Source organism: Lissotriton helveticus, chromosome 10 (genome assembly GCF_964261635.1).
Source record: "Lissotriton helveticus chromosome 10, aLisHel1.1, whole genome shotgun sequence".
In the NCBI taxonomy this organism is placed as follows: Eukaryota; Metazoa; Chordata; class Amphibia; order Caudata; family Salamandridae; genus Lissotriton; species Lissotriton helveticus.
Window position 1 is genome coordinate 301,025,212 of NC_136071.1, and position 20,871 is coordinate 301,046,082.

At 44.3% G+C, this 20,871-nt stretch overlaps 1 protein-coding gene across 3 annotated transcripts in view; it reads right to left on the bottom strand.

Moving 5' to 3' along the window:
- KIF9 (kinesin family member 9) overlaps nt 1–20,871 on the bottom strand; it is a 691,235-nt gene that overhangs the window by 143,688 nt on the left and 526,676 nt on the right. For all 3 annotated transcript variants that reach the window (XM_078664229.1, XM_078664228.1, XM_078664230.1), the window contains one exon: nt 15,411–15,590. In XM_078664229.1, the coding sequence (XP_078520355.1) occupies nt 15,411–15,590 (180 nt within the window). The remainder of the gene's footprint in view (nt 1–15,410; nt 15,591–20,871) is intronic.

Sequence of the window (20,871 nt, forward strand, 5' to 3'; positions counted from 1 at the left end):
CTTCAAATTCTTTTTATGACGTCTCTTACCAGATTCCGAGTGTGAAGACTTCGACCCCGAGGAGCGATGATGATGGTTCCGCGGTTGGTCCCTCGATTGACCCCTGGATATAGAATGGCACAGAGACAACTGCCAGGCCTCCAACAGCTTATAGGACCACTCCTGTAAGGCCTTCGAAGCCATGGCCAGACAGTTGGAACATGACCGGGAGTCATGGTTGCGCTCTAGACAGTAGAGACAAACGCCATGGGGGTCGGCCACCGACATCATACGGCGATAGGCCCCACAGGATTTAAACCCAGGCATCCCTCCGTGGCACCAGAGGTCAAAGACTCAAAATAGTGGAGACAAAAAGTTAGTCAAAAAGTGACTAGGGTACGTGCTCTAACCGGATCTGCGCTTGCTGGCGCAGGAAAAGAAAGAACTGACATCAGCGCGCATGGGTGGCGCCTAGGTAGTCTCCGTGACGTCTTCTCGGCGCAAACGATGCAAGCGATGGACGCGGAGCCGCAGGACGCCACTTTCGGATGCAGGGGCAATGCTGATGAAAAAATGTTCCGGATCCAGTCTGATGCCTGGGGATAGTCTAAGGTAAGGAATCTATTACTAACGTGTCTCGTTCAGATATGGGAGCACATATCAATTTCAGGGGTGCAACAGGGTGTGCTTTTGACACCCTTGCACCCTTGAAATTGTGTGTGCAATTTTCCATTTATTCCTATGGGCCTGTAGGCCCATAGGAATGAATGTGAAGCCATTCCTTAATTGCGACTCACAATTTGCGAATCGCAATTAAGAAATTTGTAGGAATCTCAATTTTTTTAGCGATTCCTTATTAGCGAATCCTTATTTTTTCCTAATAAGGAATCGCAAATGACATGTTTGATGCATGTGCCAGCAGATTCCCAACTGTTTCCAGTATATCTCCCTTAGGCTCCCCCTGCTGCTAGCAGGCAGAATCCATGGGCCTCATTTATGAAAAGTGACGCATCGCTGCGTGAAAACCGCGATGCGTCACTTTTCACTGCGCTCTCCCTGCGACATGATTGATGCGTCATATTTATATTATGACGCATCATGTCGCAAGGAGTTGCAGATACGTCAGTATTTCTGACGTATCTGTAGGCGCAAAAGTGAAGCATTGCTGGAGTGTGTCACAAAAGTGACGCAACTCCAGCAATGCTTCCTTTCACATGGGGAAAGCCCCATGTGAAAGGGCTTGCGTCAGTCTTACGCCTGCTGTGAGGCAGGCGCAAGATTTTGACGCAACAGCATCCTAAAAGTGACGCAGTGAAATCTCATAGATTTCACTGCGTCACTATTACGAGGCTTTTTGCAGGTGAACGCCCCCTCTGCATACATTATACCTGACGCAGGTATAATGTAGCGCAGGGGTTTACAAAGTGACGCATCTGCTTAGATGCGTCACTTTGTAAATAGTGCGCATCAGGAGGCATGTTTTACGCCGCCGATGCGTCACAAAAAGTGACGCATCGGAAGCGCAAAACTCACGCAAGGCCTCATAAATGAGGCCCCATGTGTGAGCGTTATGGGGTAGTAAGAAGTTTGTAGGGTTAAGGAAAGGGAAGCAATAAGGGATTGTAATTGGCTTTTAGGATTCAGGAAAGGGTAGCGTTAAGGAGGCCTTAGAGATTTTTATGGTTCAGGGAAGAGTAGCTATAAAAGACAGTAGGAGCTTTTTAGGGTTGAGGAAATGGTAGCATCAAAAGGTAGTAAGAGTTTTAGGACTTGGGAATTGGTAATGTTAAGAGTTAGTAATACAGTTTTAGTTCAAGGAAAGATAGTGTTAATGGGTAGTTAGGGGGTTTCGGGTTTAGAGATGGGCAGCATTAATAGATGTATGTTATTTAATGGGTTCGTGCGGTTCCTGGAAGGTTAGTGTTAACGGGGGTTTGAGGGTTCAGAAAATGGTAGTTTTAATAGGCAGTAAGGGTTTTTGGAAGGTGAGCAGTAATGAATTGGGTTATTGGATGAGAGAGGTAGAAGGCCACCTCAGAAAACAACCACAATCCTGGTCAGGGTGAACCACAAAACTTGCTAAATTAAGCTGTGCTTAGCTCTCTGTTAGCATGGCACAAAAATGTTAGGCTTAACTTAGAGGCAATATGTAACATATTAATGAAGCTCACAAACAGTAATAAGTGAAAACACAACACAAGAAATATCACATGCAATTTGAGAAAAACAGAGTAATATCTAATAAATAAAATGACACCAGAATGTTCATTCCAACCGTGCTAGAGCATGGGTGGTATTCAGGGACCAGGTTAGTCCTGATGAAAAGGAACCTTCTAAATCTTTCGTTCACATTAGAGGAGGCCACGATGAGGAAGCTGAACATTGCGGTTGATCCTCACTGTAACACGAAGAGCAGGTTAAACGTTGCGGCCAGTTGTTGCTGTAGCATGAAGAGACGGTCGGGTGTTGTGGACTGCCATTGCTGTAGCTGTGTGTTGCCTGTCGTTGTGGGCTGGTGCTGCTGTAGGAGGAAGTGTGAGTCACACATTGCTGGTTGCTGCTGGCAGTCAGCCCAAACAGCAGGTTTCATCGGAGCTTCATGTTGGCGATCTTTGTTGGCGGTCTTTGCGAGGGGCAGAGTTTCATCGCGAAAGGGCTCATTCGGGGTCACGAGGAGCTCAAACTTCAGAATTTTTACGTTTTCTTTAGGAGGATTACAGTCTGATGCCGGCCAAGGGTCCGGGACCTGGGGAAGTGCCTCCTAAGGATCACAGACTCACTCTAGCAGGGCTCAGGCAGGTCGAGTTGCAGGTCCAGGCAAGTCCTGTTGCAGGCCTGCCTGGGCAGTTGCAAGAAGGCCTCAAATTCTTGTTGTGTCCTTGTAATTTGCACAGGCCAGCCATCTGACCCTTGGAGTCACTCTGGTTAGCCTGGGATGATGGCAGGCAAGTCTAATCTTCCTTCTCAGACAGCAAGACAGTTCATCAAGATGCAGGACAGTCCTTCTTCTGCAACTTCCACAGGTCCAGGAGTGTTCTGAAGAGTGGCCTTGGATAACCAATATTTATACCTGATGCCAGCCTTTGTGTCAAGGAAGTCCCTGTCCTACCCCCACATCTGGTTCTGGAAAGTTGTTCCTTCCCCTGTCTGGGGGTGACAAAAGCCAGGGCAGCCCTGGTGTCAGGTTCCGTTGTGTGTGCAGGGGGCAAATCCCTTTGAAGTGCAAATGGAGTTGGGTACAGGCCCTCCCAAGTCATCATGACAAGATGGCCCATTCTGTCCACACCCATGCCCCCTTTGCCTTACTGTCTGGAAGCAATACACAAACACCAACAGCAGAGCCATTCACAGGCATGTGACAAAAGTCATTGACAGAAGGTACAAATGGTTGAGACAAGATAATGCCAACTTTCAAAAGCGGCATTTTCAGAATTCTGAAATAAAATCTGAATTTACCATGAAAGATGACTTTTAATTACAACTCATTTGAGTGTAAACAGCATATCTCTATCTGCTCCCAATACAAAGTTATCACATATTAAATGTTAGAAGGTAACCCAGTGTTAGTCAATGGGAGAGATAAGCCTTGCAACTGTGAAAAATGGCTTTAGGAGTTTCTCGCTGCCAAGACATGTAAAATGTAAGGCAGCATGTCCTACTTGTTAAATACTACGTAACCTGCCCTGTGGGTGGTTAGGGCCCGCCTTAGAGGTGACTAATAAGGTTTAAAAAGGAAGGGTTAGGCCTGGCAAAAGGTTTATTTTGCCAGGTTGAATTGGCAGTTTAAAACTGGACTACAGGCTGCAGTGGCCGGCTTAAGACACACTTTACTGTGCTACTTTAGTGGGTGGCACAATTAGCGCTGCTGCCCCCTATTAGCATTTCATTATCAGGCCCTGGGTACATGTATTACCATTTACTCAGGACTTACAAGTAAAATAAATGAACCTATCAGGTATATGCTAACTGTACCATGTTTTAGGGTGAACGCACAAGCACTTTACCGCTGATTAGCAGGGAAAATGTGCACAGAGTCCTAATGTCACAAAAAAACAGGTTCTGCAACAGAATGCAAAAATCTGGGGTGAGGGTGGGAGGTGACCCTGCAAAAAGAGCAAGGTCCACCAGAGGCATTGAGTGGTGGCAAGGGGGTTTTAGTTTTCAGGAAAGGGTAGTATTAAGGGTGAGCAAGGAATTGTTTTAGCTTTCAGTGAAGGGTAGCATTGAAGAGTAAATAGGATTTTTTGGGGTTCAGCTTTGGGTAGCATTACAGCATAGTAAGGGTTTTATAGGGCCCATGAAAGGGTATTGTGGAAGTGATTAATGTTTTTAAGGTTTAGGGAAGTGTAGCATTAAGCAGAAGCAAGAGTATTTTAGGGTTCGGGGAAAGGAAGCTTTAAGGGATAGTTACGGGTTTTTCAGAGCCGAGGAAGGATAATATTAAGCAGTAGTACGGGTTTACAGCATTCAGTGAAAGGAAGCGTTAAAGGTAATAAGGGGTTTTCAGGAATCAATGATGTGTAGCGTTAAAGAGTAGCAAGGGATGTTTATGGTTCAAAGATGAGTAGCATTACGGTATATTAGGTTTTTACAGTTCAGCTAAGGGTAGCATTAAGGGGTATTATGAGGCTTTTAGGGTTCATGTAAGGTCAGCATTAAGGGGCAGCAAGGAGTTTGAACGGTTTTAGAAAGGGTAGCGTTACAGGTTTGTAAGGAGTTTTAGGGTTCAGAGAAGGGTAGAATTAAAGGCTAGTATGAGGGTTTTAGGGTTCAGAAAATGGTAGGGTTAAGAGTTAGTTAGCATTTTTATTGTTCAAGTATATTGAGTATAGACAATAAGGGTTTTTTAGGTATCAGAGAAGGGTTGTGTTAAGGGTTTTTTGGCTTCAGAGATAAGTAGATTTATGTTGTAGGGTTCAGTGAAGGGAAGTGTTAAGGGGTTGGTAGAATTCCGGGAAGGGCAGAGTTAAGGTGTTTGTAAGGCTCATGGAAGGGAATCGTTGAGGGTTATTAAGGTTTATAAGGTTTAGGGAAGGATAGTATTCAGCAGTAGCAAGGGTTCAGGGAAAGGTAGCGTTAAGGGATAGCTATGAGTTTTTCAGGGTCAAGGAAGGGTAATATTAAGGGGTGGTAATGTTCTTCATGGTTTAGGTATATAATTGGTCAAGAGCAGTAGGGATTTGCAGCATTCATCGAAAGGTTGCACTAAAGGTAGTGAGGGATTTTCAGGAACCAGTGATGTGTAGCATTAAAGAGTAGTAAGGGATGAAGAGGGTTCAGGGATCAGTAGTGTTAAGGGATAGTAAATGTTTACGGTTCAGGTAATGGTAGCATTAAGGGGTAGTTTGGGGTTTTTAGGATTTAGGTAAGGGTAGCGTTACAGGTTAGTTAGGAACTTTACGGTTAAGGGAAGGGTAGAATTAAGGGCTAGTAAAATGTTTTCATGGTTCAGGGAAGTGTAGTATTAAGGGGTAATAAGTGTTTTTAGGGTCTAGATGGGCACCATTAATAGGCAGTAATAGGTTTTTAGTGTATAGAAAAAGGGTTGCGTTATGGGGTTTTAGGTTTCAGAGATGAGTAGTGTTAAGGGGTAGTAAAAGGTTTGTAGGGTTCAGTGAAGAGTAGTGCTTTGGGGGGGTAGGGTTCAGATAAGGGTAGAGTTAAGGAGTTTGTAGGGTTCAAAGAAGAGTAGCATTAAGGGGTTGGTAAGCGTTTTTAGGGTTCTAGATGGGCATTATTAATAGGCAATAAAGGTTTGAGTTAAAGGTTTTTCGGTTTCAGAAATTGGTAGTATTAAGGGGTAGTAAGGCGTTTTCAGGGTTCGGGGAAGAAAGCGTTAAGGGGAGTAAACGGTTATTAGGGTTTGGGAAGGATAGCGTTAAGGGGTAGCAAGGGGGTTTTAGATTTCCGGGATGGGTAGCGTTAATGGGTAATAAGGTTTTTTTGTGTTAATGGGTGGTAGCTATAGGTGATAGAATTGAGGGGTGGTACAGGGCTTTTTATGGTTTGGAAGTGTATGGCATTGTGGGGTGGTAAGGATTTTAGGGTTCAGAGAAGAGTAGCATTAAACAGTACTCAGTGGTTTTAGGATTCAGGAAGGGTAGAATTAAGGGGTAGTACATTTTTATAGGGTTCAAGGATGGTAGTGTTAAGTGGTAGGTAGCGAATTCAGGGTTTAAGGATGGGTAGATTAAGGGGTTTGTAGAGTTCAGTGAAGTGTAGCATTAATGGATATGTAGAGTGCAAAGAAGGGTAGCAGTAAGGGTTTAGAAAGGGGTTGTACAGCACAGAGAAGTGTAGCATTAAGAGGGAGTAAGGAGTTTTGAAGGTTCAGGGAAGGGTAGTGGTAAGGAGTAGTAAGGGATTTTAGGGTTTGGGGATGGGTAGCGTTAAGGGGTTAGTAAGGATTTCTGGTTCAGGAATGGGTAGCATTAAGAGGTAGTATGGTGTGATTAGGGTTCAGGGTAAGGTAGTTGTAGGGGATAGTAAGAGTTTTTAGGATTCTAAGATGGGCAGCATTAAATGATAATCATTTTTAGGGTTAGGGAGGGGTAGCGTCAACACAAAGCAAGGATCGTTTAGAGTTCTGGGAAGGGCAGTGTTATGCAGTAGTAAGGGTTTTTAGGGTTCATCAAAGAGTAGCTTTACTGGCAGATGCATCAAGCAAAATACCTCCCGGTAAAATAGCGAATCGGTAAAACAGGCCGAAACCGAATGCAAACCTGAAAATCCAATGCATCAACCCCAAATCCTAAAAAAATAAAGATTTGCAAAATAACCCCCACGGTAAATTACCGAATCGCAAATTAGCCAATCGGTAATACCCAGAAAGAAATCAGCCCCCGGAAATACCGAATCGCTATTAAAAAATCGCAACGAAATGCATCACAACTCGCAAATACCGAAAATGCCCAAAATCGCTATTTCGCATGAGCAAAATAAGGGGAATCTCAAACTGGAGGTAAAGTTTTTGGAAGGAAGAAAAAAAAAAAAAAAAAAAAAAAAAAATATATATATATATATATATATATATATATATACAGGTGCAGACAATCAGAAACCCTTCAAATATGCCTCTGGAGACCCTGTATGTCTACCAAAATGGCTGCCCCCTATGTGCTTGCTAGGAGGAGGAGAATCAACGCTCTTGCACAGCGCAGGAGGATGATCCAGGACAGGGTTTTCAGGGTGCGGATCACATTGCTGGGCCAGACAGAGGAACTGATCTACGACAAGTACAGGCTGAACCGGGCTATGATCATGCGCCTCATTGCTGACCTGGAACCACTACTGCAGCACCAGACTCGTAGGACCAATGCCATCCTAGCCCATGTCCAGGTCCTATGCAGCCTGCACCTGGTGGCGTCTGGAAGCTTCCAGGGGGTCATAGCAGAAGCCAGAGGCGTGTCGCAAAGCGCACTTTCACGCTTCTTCCACAAATTCCTAGATGCCATGCTGACGTTGATACATCACCACATCACCTTCCCCAAAACCCCACAGCAGTTGAACCGCACCAAACAGGAGTTCTACCAGGTGGCACAATTTCCCCATGTGATAGGATGCGTTGACTGCACGCATGTCCCCATCTGTCCCCCCTCAGCCAACGAATACACCTTCCACAACCGGAAGTCATATAATTCCATCAACGTGCAGGTCGTGTGCAATGCCAAGCATATCATAACGGACATTGTAGCCCAATTTCCAGGAAGCAAACACGACGCGAACATATTCAGACATAGTGGCATCCACAGGCGTCTGATCAACGGTGAATTTGGAGAGGGACACTTACTTGGTACATACTAATGCATCATCATTAACTCCATCCTCACATATGTAATTGTATTCATGCTGCTAACCCTTGGCTCCCCACCCTGCAGGTGACAGCGCCTACGCCTTTCGGGAATATCTCTTCACTTCCTACCTCAACCCAGCAACACCTCAGGAGCAGCGCTACAACACATCACACATCAGCACCAGGAATGTGGTAGAGCGAACCTTTGGCATCCTCAAGAGTCGCTTCCGGATACTACACAAAACAGGAGGTGCCTTGCAGTATGACCCAGTGACCTGCTGCCGGATAATAGCGGTGTGCGCCATGCTGCACAACATTGCCACAAGAAGGGGGATACCAATAGAGGTGGACAGAGAGGACGACTTACGTGCACAGCAACCCCCCCCCACAACACCAACAGGCACACATGCCTAACACAGCTGAAGGCCAAAGGAGGCGGACATACATCACACGACATCACTTCTGAGACAGGTATGAATGAGCCATCACAACATGATCTTGTTTGCAAATTTTTAATGCACATGAGCACTTGCCAGGTGCATATAAATGAGACGCCAACATGACGCAGATTCAAAAAAAAGTTTGGGATACATGTCCGTTGTCATCACGGGAGTATCTTGTGGTAGTATAGGTGGCCCATGGTTACGTCACCATGGCCAGGGAGCCAATGGAACATGGCTATTTGCGCTTGCCATGTACCCCCAGCCTCCTGTCGCGTGACTCCTCCACATCACCGCGATGTGTGTCAGTGGCTGTGGAGGCGCGCGCACTGCACCTCCTCTCGCTGGCCTCAGGCACAGAGACGCTGCTGACGCTTGAAGCAGCCTCACTCCCCTCCTCCACTCCCAAACTGCTGGCACTAAAAGTCCCAGACTGCAGATGCTCCACTGCAGGGGTCACCTTTTCTAAGGACTTTGCCACATCTCCACAGTAATGGCCCAAGACGACCTGCAGGGACACAGATCTGCGTGATAGTACAGCTGTGCTGTTGCACAGCTTAGTGATGGCCCTAATGGAGGCATTGGAACGGAGCATGTTCTGCTGATGCCTCCTGCGCTCGCTCTGCTGCCCTGCTATGACAGAACGTGTGAGATCCTGCAGGCACAGTTTAATGTCTCTGCTACCCTCAGCAACGGCTGTGGTCATCTCACGCACAGCGGCAGTCATGGTGCCAATTTTGTTTGTCAATTTTGAAATGTTAATGTTTATAGCACCCATGTGTCTCCCCTGCAGGCACTGGACATGCAGCATCCGTGTCTCAACCACTCCATAGCCGTGTGTTGGATCCTCAGATCTCTCTGCAGCTCTACACAGGGGCCTGCCCCACTGTCGGAATCTGACACGTGCTGGTGTTTGAGCTGCCGGAGTGACGACTGACTGCCGTGGGACATTTGTGGCTGCTGGCCTCTGCTCCATCTCCATCACCTGCAGGGAGGGGACATTTGCCCTGCGGCTTTGTGTTGTTGCCCGCGGTGGTGGTGGTGGTGTTGGTGTTGTTGTTCGCTGTGGTGGTGGTGGTGGTGGGGTTGTCCGCCGTGGTGGTGGTGGTGATGGTGTTGGTGGTGTTGTAGGTTGACGTCCCTGCGAAATCTCAGCATCGGTCACTACTGGGGTTTCAGAGATGATGAGGCGTCCCTGTCATCTGAATCCAGGGGTGATGCATTTGTGTGTGAAACAGTGCATTGTTATTATTTTGTAAGGATGTATCTGTATTGCATACTTTCATCTACATAAAGGACATATTTGGACTGACATTTGGCCCTGTGCTGCTGGTTTCATTTCATTAACATCAGGGATCAGACATGCACACTTTCATGATATGACTACAACTCCCATAATGCTAAACTCTGGTGAGGGGATATGCGTTAGGCACGGCTACATGTGCACTGTGTTTGGCATGGGGGAATGGGCAGGGGTAGACAAAACGCTGCGTATCTGCACTGGCATGCATCTTACCTTGTCCTCCTGCTGCAGCGCCGGAAGTGTCCAATTGGGTGACCCCCACAACAGCTTCTGGCTCAATGGTAGCCTCAACGAGGTCCTCGAGGGCTGTGTTTGGAGTGACGCTGGATGTTCCCCCTCCTGTGCCAGCTGCATCCTTCACTCTTTCTGCAATCCTCTCCTTTGCCCTTTTCCTGAAGTCATACCACCTCTTCTTCAGATCGTCCATGCTGCGGTGGGTGACTCCTACAGCATTTACCCTCTCCTTGATGCGCAGCCAGATCTTGCGCTTCTCAGCCTCAGGCACCTTTAGGGACAGCTTGTCAAACAGCCTGTCATGTTTGCTGCTCACCCCCTCGATGAGTAGTTCAAGTTCTTTATCTGAAAACTTTTGCTTCCTCTTCCTGGGTGTGTCCTTGTCCTGGGGTGCATCCTTCTCCATCCTGGATGTCTGTGCAATAGCTGGTTTGTGCTATTACTGTTTCAGTCCTCAGCGCCTGTGCTCTGCCTCCTCCTCCTCCTCCTCTGAGCTCCTCAGGGCACTGAATGCAGCATGGGCTGTGTTACTTCCTGCTTGTGATGTCATCAACCTGCTTCCGATACAACTTTTTTTTTAGCGAATTCGCTAATACCGAAATCGCAAATAACGATCCGGTATTTGCTAATTCGGTATTTGCTATTCTTCAATTTGGAGTCTCGCAATCGTGTTTTCCAATTTACTTAGCGAATTTTTGCGATTCAGTATTTAATACCGAATCTGTTGATGCATCGCAGTATGCGAGTCCTTATTAGCGATTCCTTATTTTTCGCTAATAAGGACTTGTTTTACCGAATTTTGATGCATATGCCCAAAAATGAGTAGTAAAGAGTGTTTAGTGTTCTGAGAAGGACAGTTTTAAGTGGTTGTAAGAGATTTGTAGAGTTCAGGAATGGGTTGCATTAAGTGGTAGTAAAGGTTTTTCAGGGTCTAGGGAACGGTATCGTGATGAGGTAGTAAGGTGATTGAAGAGTTCTGGCAAGGGTACCTTTAGGGCAAATAAGGGCTTTTTTAGGTTTCAAGGAAGGGTAATTTAAAAAACATTATATTGAATAAATACATTATTTTAATGTAATACATAAAATATTACATTTGTAGTAAATTAAATATAACATTCGATATTTAGTGGGGTGATTACGATGCCGGTCGGACTGGCGTTTGACCGGCATCGTAGCGGAAGCTGGAAAGCCAGACAAGGAGTCAACGGTCCACCTTTCCAGATTACAATCTGATTTCCATGTTGGTGGTCGGACCCTGTATTTTTTCCATTGCCGCTTGTGCTGCCTCTCGCAGCACAAACCGCAATGGAAAAAATGCAGAGTTTAAACATTCCTCCACCGTGTGCCAGGCACTATTCGGTGCAGAGATATTTAGGAGGGGCAACGCAGTTGCCCCATTGCAGAGAGCCTGTAGGAAGGGGCCCTGCTAGGGGCCCCCAAAGTCGCTTTCCGCCTGCCTTTTCATGGTGGGTAGACCGCCATGAAGAGGGCAAGCAGAAAGCGAAATTGTCCACTGCCATTTGTGCATTACATTTCCGACCACAGCCCCGACAGGCTACGTGAGCCCATCCTAAGCGGAGCGGTATTCACCCACGGGTTTCCCTCCGACCCCCAGTATCGTAATATGGCGGATGGATGGAAACCTCTGATGTTGGGCAGAAAGCTCATGACGAGCTGTCGAATGGCTTTCCGCCCGACATCATAATGAGGCCCTTAGGGGCCAATTCCGATCTGACTCAGAAGGTCCAGAACACGATCCGGACGTAAAAAAGTACGAGGCGTACGCGTGTTCTCCATCTGACTCATACAGCTGTACGAGCGAGCAAGTATGATGCGAGGAATGCGAAATCGCCGACCGAATCGTTTCCGGGTCCAAACCGCTCCGTACGCCTCGTCCGTAAGCAAAACGCGCCGTTCAATGGAGACGAATTCCGACCGAGCCAGTACGATGCACGCGTTGGACAGCCGGATTGAGCCAAAGTTTCCGGCTCGCAAAACATCCGGGAAGCTGCCTTTAGAGTCCGCATCGGGCCCCCATCACCCGCAGCCTTATGACTCAGATACAAGGGGAATGCCTATGGGTCTACCAACACAGGCATGTACGGTGCAGATGGCACCGACGCATACCCACTGTATGGGGCACTCTTGAGAAAGACGTCCCCATTCAGTCAATGGCAGCCCATGTACGTGTCATACGACCGGCTCCCATTGACTTCTATGGAAGTCTGACTGAATTGAGTCCGGCAGCATGCTTCCGCATCATACTCGCTCGGTCGGACTGCAGGAGTCCGGCTGGGTCGGAAAACACTCCGGATCCAGTTCGGTCGGATCGCTTTCCGCCCCAGATTGGAATCGGCCCCTTAGTGTTAACAATCATATAATAATTGAAAATTGATAATTAAATTAACTTTTGGGAGCTGATGAGTTTTTAAAAAGTCTCTCCAGACCATAAATCTTAAAACTAGGAAGTAGAAAGAAAAAATATAATTCTCTCAAGGAATGCCATGTTATTATTAAATCCCCTAAGTTGATGAAGGAAAGGGAAGAGGTGAGGTGGCTGAGGTGAGCTGAGACCGGGCCCAACCCACCTCATGTAGCCCAACAGCACTGCATCGCGGTCAGCCTTAACTTTTGACTTTGCCCCAGTCTTGTGTGTCCAGATACCTGTAATTGGCGCGTTGATCTTTTATGCACTATTTTTCTCTCAAAACCTTAACAATTAATAACTCTGGTTCTTCTGATTGGATTTAATTTATGTTGGTTTCAGTTCATTTATTAAATCTTACTCTATTTTTCTAAATTAGTGTGGATTTTGTTGTGTGTTTGTTTTCACATTATTATTGTTTGTGTAATGCATAAATACATAGCAAAGTGCCTCTAAATTAAGCCTGGCTGCTTTTGTGCCAAGCTACTAGCATGTTAATCCAAGGTTAATTTAGTGACTTTTGTGGTTCACCCTGACAATGATTGTGGTTGTGGTTTGAGAAGGGTTTTCATTCTCCTGAATTGTAGTATTTGTAATAAATACTTTTATTTCATGCTTCAGGCAGCACCTCTTCTATATAGTTTTCATTCTGTGCCCTTTTATTCTGACGGTTAGTTGTTGTGGAAAACCTGATGGAAATATAATGAATTAAAGTCACACACCTGCAGGACACACTGATCAGAGAGGACCCTCTCCTACTCATAAATACCTTGATCTGCCCCTCACTGCCATGCTGCATTGCAAGGGAGTATGTTCAGTGGTGATGAAGATGTCTTATGGCCGAAATATCGATCACCAATGTCTTAGACAAACCCAAAGTCATTCCTGAGTGCCACAAGTCCATTGCTTCTTCCAATGTGAGGTCTTCATTGGCTGCTAAACCACTTTTTATCTACCAGAGTCAAGTCAAAAATGTTGGCTGAAGATTTGTAAAAAAATTGCGCACAAATGTTGTTTGATAGTAGACAAAGCAGCCAAACCCAGACAATAGAATGTGCAGAATACATGCCTGACTGGATAGTATATTTAAAGCTACCATTTTATGTGCCACCATATATATCAAAGCTTGCACCTACTCCCTCATGAAATGGCCACTTATATTTTCTGTAGTGCATCGAATTTCTTCGACTATCTGGAGGCCATATAGAAAATGCATTAGACCCCTGGCAATGGTAGCAAACATTACAAACTAGTCTGTCACTGCATGATTGGTAAAGGCTCAACTTCAATTGGTCAATAGTTTGTTTTAACAGGCCCCGGTATAGAAGATAGCTTCTCCCACATATCCATAGTAGGATTTTTTAAATATTTTGCACGATGTAGAAAATGGGCTTCATGACTTGGTTTTTTATGCAAAATGTTTGTCACCTTACCTTAAAATGAACTCTACAATCTCATAAGTCATAATGCTCATCAGAGCATACATATTCATCAGTTATTTGAGCAGAATTGCCAGTTTCTGTAAGAGCTCCAGTGGTCAGTCCTTGCCATATTTCTGAGTTGTGCATTGCAGGCAAGAACATCACTTCAGATCCACAATGTGGAATAGGCACAGGGGAGAGGCCAACAACTGTTGCATGATAGAGAGCGTGTCTTCATTGAAAGATTTTGACAGGGGCACTATCAGAACCGCACCCAGACCTTCTCTCAACCAACACTACTTCCAAAGACTCCTCTAGAAGTCATTAAGTGAACAACTCCTGAACCAGCATCAGTACATCCTCCTGGTCCAGAGAAAAAGTCCTTCACTCCCACTTTGTATTAGAGGGAGTTCTATATCTGGAAGCCCAAAATTCACTCTGATTTCCAGGCCCTTTGCATTTTTCATTTTTTCAGCGCCGGTCAGCTCATGGACTCAAATGGGTGTCACAGTCAACTCAATAAAGGAATTAGCGCGTTGCTTACTCTCTGACTCACCTCGGTGATAATGGAGGCAAAAGTGCCCAAGACATTCAGGGGCTTATTTATGAGCCCCTGCGTCACTTTTACGCAGCTGTTGGGTCACTTTTATAATGCACCATGTTACGCCATATTTACGAAGTGAGGCAGATGCGTCACTTCGTAAACCCCTGCGCTACATTATCCCTGTGCCAGGTACAATGCATGCAGGGTGGGCGTTCCCCAGCAAGAAAGGGTCGTAGGAGTGGCGCAGTGAAATCTATACGATTTCACTGCGCCACTTCCAGGACACCAATGCATCTAAACCTTATGCCTGCCTCATGGCAGGCGTAAGGGTGACACAGGCCCTAAAGTCCCATGTGAAAGGAACATTGCTGGAGTTGCGCTACGCTTCCAACACAACTCCAGCAATGCACTAGTTTTGTGCTGACAGATACGTAGGTAATACTGACGTATCTGTCATTGCCGCGACATGGTGCTTCATACAGTTGATATGATGCATCCATCATATCGCAAGGAGCGGGCACTGAGAAGTGTTGCATCGCTGCTTTCTCACAGAGATGCAATACTTCTAAAAAATGAGGTCCTCATTCTCTCTCAAGAGAGAGAAGCAGGCCTTTCATGTCATACTGAGGGAAGCCTCACATTCTCAGCTGCCAGGTGACACACCCAAAATCCATAAATGCTGGTCCTGAGTGTTGGTTGTTGACATGGCCCTAGTGCATTTGGTGCAACCTAATAGCCCCAAATGCATTTTGCACCACTTAAAGGTAAAAAAATAAGCAATAAGGCAAATTCAGTAATGCTGTTGCAACCTTTAGGCATGGCTCCCAGTATGTTCTGGAGTGCTGAGAAATGGACAAGGAAAATGGAACTGAGGGGGATGAGAGAGGCATTCACATAGGTAGGATTTAGGCTATGCTAAAGCAAATTCCTGGTGTGATGTGTAAAAGGTCTCAGGATCGCAGCCTCAGGGTTAGTGTGCACCACTGCAGGTCACTTGGGAATTAGACAGCATGACACACTGTCGGCCCTAAATCAACCCCACTTTATTCTCCACACTGCCAGCCCATAAAAATATCACATGTTTCAATAGTCCCAATTCTTTCAACCTCATTTCAGATAATGGGGATCTAGGCCACCAATGCCATTTTTCTCCATGCCTGTAAAATGGTGGCCAAAACGTTTGTGTTTTATTAAAGATTCAAATGTAGGTACTATCTTGCAAATCCTGTAAATGTTTAACTGTATTATTACTCAATAGGCAAAGCACTGTACCTGTGAGAAGCCTTTGTCGGCATTGGTCCACAAGGCGTTGACAGTACTGGACTTCAGCTTTAAGATCCCGCAGCTGGTCATACTCAGCTCTGTACTGCTTCTTCAGGTCTTTAAGCCGCACAATCAGATTAAACTCATCTTCATCAATTATTGTCTGGCCTTCGTCGCTGATGTATTCCCCTGTGAGAACAAAGACCAATACAGCCAAAACTTCATGCCATGCACTATTTCCACAATTAAAACAGCATTATCCATATAAAGTAATGTGAGAAGGAGGGTGCAGTTGATTTTAGGGACATCCTGAGTACTTTTAGTCAGGTGAGAATTGAGGCTATTAATGTAAAAGATAAAGAGTAGGCAGGCAAGTACTCAGCCTTGCCTTACACCTCTATCAACGCTGAATTTATCTGTAACTTCGTGCCCCTGATCAAACCTCACTCTAGCGTTAGTGTTAGTTAGTATTGAGTACTGCTATGATGTTGACAATTTCGCCATCTTGCCTAGTTCTAATAGGGTTTTCCATAACTTATCCTGCTTGAGCGACTCTCTAACTGGGCAGAGGAACATAATATCCTGTCCGATCTGCAATATGGGTTTAGGCTGGGAAGAGGAACTGTCGAGAAAAATTTGAATCTCTAACTGCTGATTTGCAAGTATACCAGGGCTAAGAGGGGGGCAATTCAATATGGTGTTTATGGACCTCTGCTCAGCCTTTGATAGAGTTAACCGCTCCAAGCTGTGGTCCATGATGGCTCAGATGGACATAGAGGCCCCCCTAGTATACTGTCTGCGTGATTTGCACAGTGGCCTCTTGGTCTCTGTCAGTAATGGCCCCAATGGTGAATGCACACTGCACTTTAAACTAAAGCAAAGGGTTTGCCAGCATTGCATACATGCACCATTTTTATTTATTCTCTACATTAATCAATTAGAATCAGTTCTCACAGACCCTCACCTTGACGCCCCTAAGGCTGGTGGTTGCATGATCCCTTATGCAGACGACAACGTATACATGCTTGGATTGCTATGGGGTTACAGAAAGTTTTAGACTAATTCACTGATTTTATGAACAACCTCAGATAAAGGCAATGAAGTTCATAGTGGATGGTCATCATATTAGCCAGGTTGACAAGTTTCGCTATTTGGGTGTTCAATTAGACTCTGTTCTCAGATGGCATTCCTCAATAAATCACAATGTGGTGGATTTTAACGGGCCATTTTTAGACTTCTTGCAGCTACTGGGATGCACTCACATAAAAACAGTCCTGGATATATTCAAGGCCAAGTGTATCCCAATAGCTAGCTATGGGTGTGCCATTTGGGAATATGGGCAAGTCACCCCGATCCAAGTGGCGGAAAACAAATTCCTCAGGGGCCTCTTAGGGGTCCCAAGAAGAATACCTTCTGAGGTTGATCATGAAGAGTTGGGCGTGGGGCATGTGATTGATTTTATTCGTCTCTGCCCTCTGTTGCTTTTGCTTTCAGTCTGGTGCAAACAGGAGCTAGGCCTCAACATGTTGATCATGTAAGATTGCATGAACCTGGATAACTTTTCTCTGATCCCTTGGCTGACTTATGCCTCCTCCACAATGAAAGGTTTAGGGAGACCAGAGCTTTATCATGATCCAAGGGGCATTGGTCAAACCCATAAAAGATGGGTTAAAGAAGCATTCAGTGATAAGATGACAGCAGTTCAGGAGGCTTCAGCTCAGAACAAACTTTTCTCACGCCACACACTTTAAGTAAAAAGTGTCTTGGAGCTGTACCTTACCTTGGACATGACCCGTCACCAGTGACAACTGCTGACTTTCTTCAGACTTAATTTATTCCTGCAGCTAGTGCCTTTTAATCACGGTTGTTTTAATGGCTCTAGGCTCCCTGTGTGCGATTGTGATAATGTTTCTATTAATGATGCCTTGCACCTAGTCATGGTCTGCTCGAAATACAACCATTTGTGCTTTAAATATATACTTCCACTCTTGAAGAACATGAATTTTAACCAAGTGAGACCTGCCTTACAGTTTCTTCAGTTCTTTAGCACTCCCACAGAGTGCTATTTTTTGTCTCGCTATCTTTCTGGCGTATTGAAGTCGATCTAATTGTATTTTTATCTGATTTATATTTCTATGCAATGTATTTTTTTGTGTCTGATTTTTATGATTTTATCTTTTAAAATCAAATAATGAAGGTTGATGATGAGAATAATATTATATTATTTATGATTTTTTAAATTATATTATTATTTAAAATATTAGTTTATTTATATTTTTTATGTCTATATAGGTCTATATGATACTATTGGACTGGAGAACTGGTAGTTACCACTGCAATGTATATAGGGTTATGCATTAATCAGGATTATAACCAGCGAATACCCACATACTGCCACTTGTTCCCTCATTTCCTGCAAAAACTGGTTACGCCCACTGGGGCGCATGTAGCCTCTTATAGAGGTAATGTTTATTTAAAAAGTCAAGACATCCTGAATTTCTTATGGTTTGCTTAGCGCTAATTTATTAGGATGAGGGTTGAGAGTTTATCAATCAATAATGAAATGATGTAGCGCTAACACCGGAATATTTAACAAAGATGTTTATTGAAATGAACTTTCTCCTTCGAGTGTAAACCGTGAGTCTGCTTTCTAGCTCCGACTGAAAATGCACAGTAAGGGAGTCTGTTTTCTATTGGTGCACTGTGGTGAAATGTCACATGATGTATATAAAAACTTTATTCAAACCGACACTCGCACTCGTGAACAAGGAGATATACTATCGGAAACGCGTCGAGTGAGCTGTACTAAATAAATACACGCTGAACTAAAGGAAAGTGGCCTGGACTTCGTTTTTTTACGTTCAAACGAAGATTGGTGGATAATATGTATATATATATATATATATATATATATGCCAATTAATTCCCGCTACTTCCGACCACACACTGCGCTTCGGCGAAGAAGGAACTCGGACCACCACAGCCAATGTCAGGCAAGATGTAAGTTTATTCGCGTTCCTCACACAGCCTACAACGACGCGTTTCGGGCTTCCAGAGCCCTTGATCACATTCTTTTTCTTTTTTTTTTTTTCGTCCTCATACATGCCACCAGTAGATATTATCTCTAGATGAGCTTTCTCCAGGCCGCTAACACTTCTGTTCTTTTCCGCCCAAGTGTTATGGAAAGCCTTAGGAAATTGCCCAGAGGTAGGTCAATACCAATCCAACTCCCGATTTCGATGTTGTTTACCTCTTTGGGAGGTTCGGACCATTAACCTCTGGCATAATCATTGGACTCGTAAGTTTCATTTTTCACACCATAGATTTAATGCTGACCACAGTTTAGTTGAGTTAACACCACCACACAACAAATCAAAACGACTTATATACATAATATTCCTTAGACAGTCGGCAAATTTTGGAGGACATACTGATTTCCACTCTCTGCAGATCTCTCTCCTAGCAATAACAATTACGTAGAAGATAAACTGTGTAATATAACTATTTATATTATAATCTTGTGAGAGACCAAAAAGTATTAGTCTAGGGCTATAACTTATTGGAATTGATAATACCTCCTCGAGAAACTCACAAACTTGCCTCCAATAAGTGGCTATTGCTGGGCATTCTACAAACATATGGCCATCGTCCGCTGCTGAAGATTTACATCTTGGACATAGGTATTCATCAGTTGAAAATTTAGATAGTTTCGCGGGTGACCAATATGCCCTGTATGACGTAAAGAGATGGTTTCTTCGCAAATTTGAAGGTTTTATGATTTTTTGGGATAGAAAGAAGGAATCTTTCCAAACCTTTGGGAAGTTACCTTCGATCTGTACAGAAGAATTGCCCCATAACTTAATAATTTCCGCTTCATGGTTGTCCCTTCTTCCCACTAGGATCCTATACCATTGCGCAGTCTCACCCTTCCATCCCTTATCTCTACTGATTGATTCGAAAATGGGGCTCTCCTCCTCCCGGGGCCAGGTCTGATTTCTCCACCAAGACGACAATTGATAAAATTTAAATCTAGTCAGCGTTCCTCTTGTTAAATTTGATAGGGATTCCCAATTCAATAGAGAGGAGTTAGTACATAAATCTCCCCAGTTGGCAATACCAGCTATTTTCAATGGAAGGGGAAGTTGATCCTGTAAACATTCCGGAGTGCCAGGAGAGTCCCATATCGGGGCATGAGAATGATAATATGGAATACCCAGAATTCTACATATTGATTGCCAATTATCCAAGGCTGCCCGCAGAATCTTCAAACGGACTTTCTTAAAGAACTTCTGATCTCCAAATTTATAAAGAAAGAAGTCTGGACCGCATATTAGGTCTGATGTTATTGCCCAATATAGTTTACCGTGCGATGAGGAGTCCAATTTATTTGCCAGGAGTCTGAAATTTTTAAACTGAAAAGCATAACAATACAAAAGTAAGTCAGGGAGAGCCAACCCCCCTACTTTCAGCCCCCTCCTCAATTTTTTCCATGCTATTCTTGGGGATTTTGTGGACCATATAAATGAACCAATCCTCCCTTGCAGTTTAGAGATATCTTTTTTGTCGAATTTTAAAGGGATAGAATTAAAGAGGAAGGAAACCTTTGGCAGTATAATCATTTTTACTAGGTTAACTCTACCATAGATATTGAGGGGCAAAGTATTCCATCTGTTCAAGAGCTTGTTTACTTCCTTAATAACCATTAACCAGCTCGTTTTTGGAATTTCTTCCAGCTTATTAGTGAGATAAATCCCTAAGTATCTGATTTTTTATTTTGTTTCAGGTATATGGATTGGAATATTCCAGCTCATTATGTCAGTTTTGTCTTCATTTATGGTGTATCCTGACACTGAACCAAAATGTTTCGCAAGTTCAAAAAGCCTTGGAATAGCCTCAGTAGGATTAGATGTGTATAAAAGGAGGTCATCGGCGTAGAGAGCCGTTTTAAGGATCATGTCTCCCATTACAAATGGTTTAATTATTTGGTCTTGTCTCAGGGAACAAACAAAGGGTTCGATGTAGATATCGAATAGGAGAGGGGACAGGGGACAACCCTGTCTTGTTCCCCTCGAGATACTAAGCCACTCAGACATGCTACCATTAACTAAGATCTTAGCCCGTGGGCTTCTATATAAAGATTCAATCCCTTTAATAAAGATTTCTGGAAAGCCAAATGTTATCATAGTTTTCCATAGGAATTGCCAATTGACTTGATCGAATGCTTTCGCAGCGTCTATTGCAACTATGGTGAGGGGTATCTTCTTTTCAATTGCTATATCAATTGCGCCTATTACTTGAAAAGTCAATTCATTCAATTGACGGTCAGGAATGAATCCCCTTTGGTCTGGGTGAATAATGGACTTGATAATTTTTGCCAACCTAGATGCCAGGATTCCAGAGTAGATTTTTTAATCTGAATTTAAAAGGGAAATGGGTCGGTATGATTCTATTTTTTTAGGGTCTTTGTTTG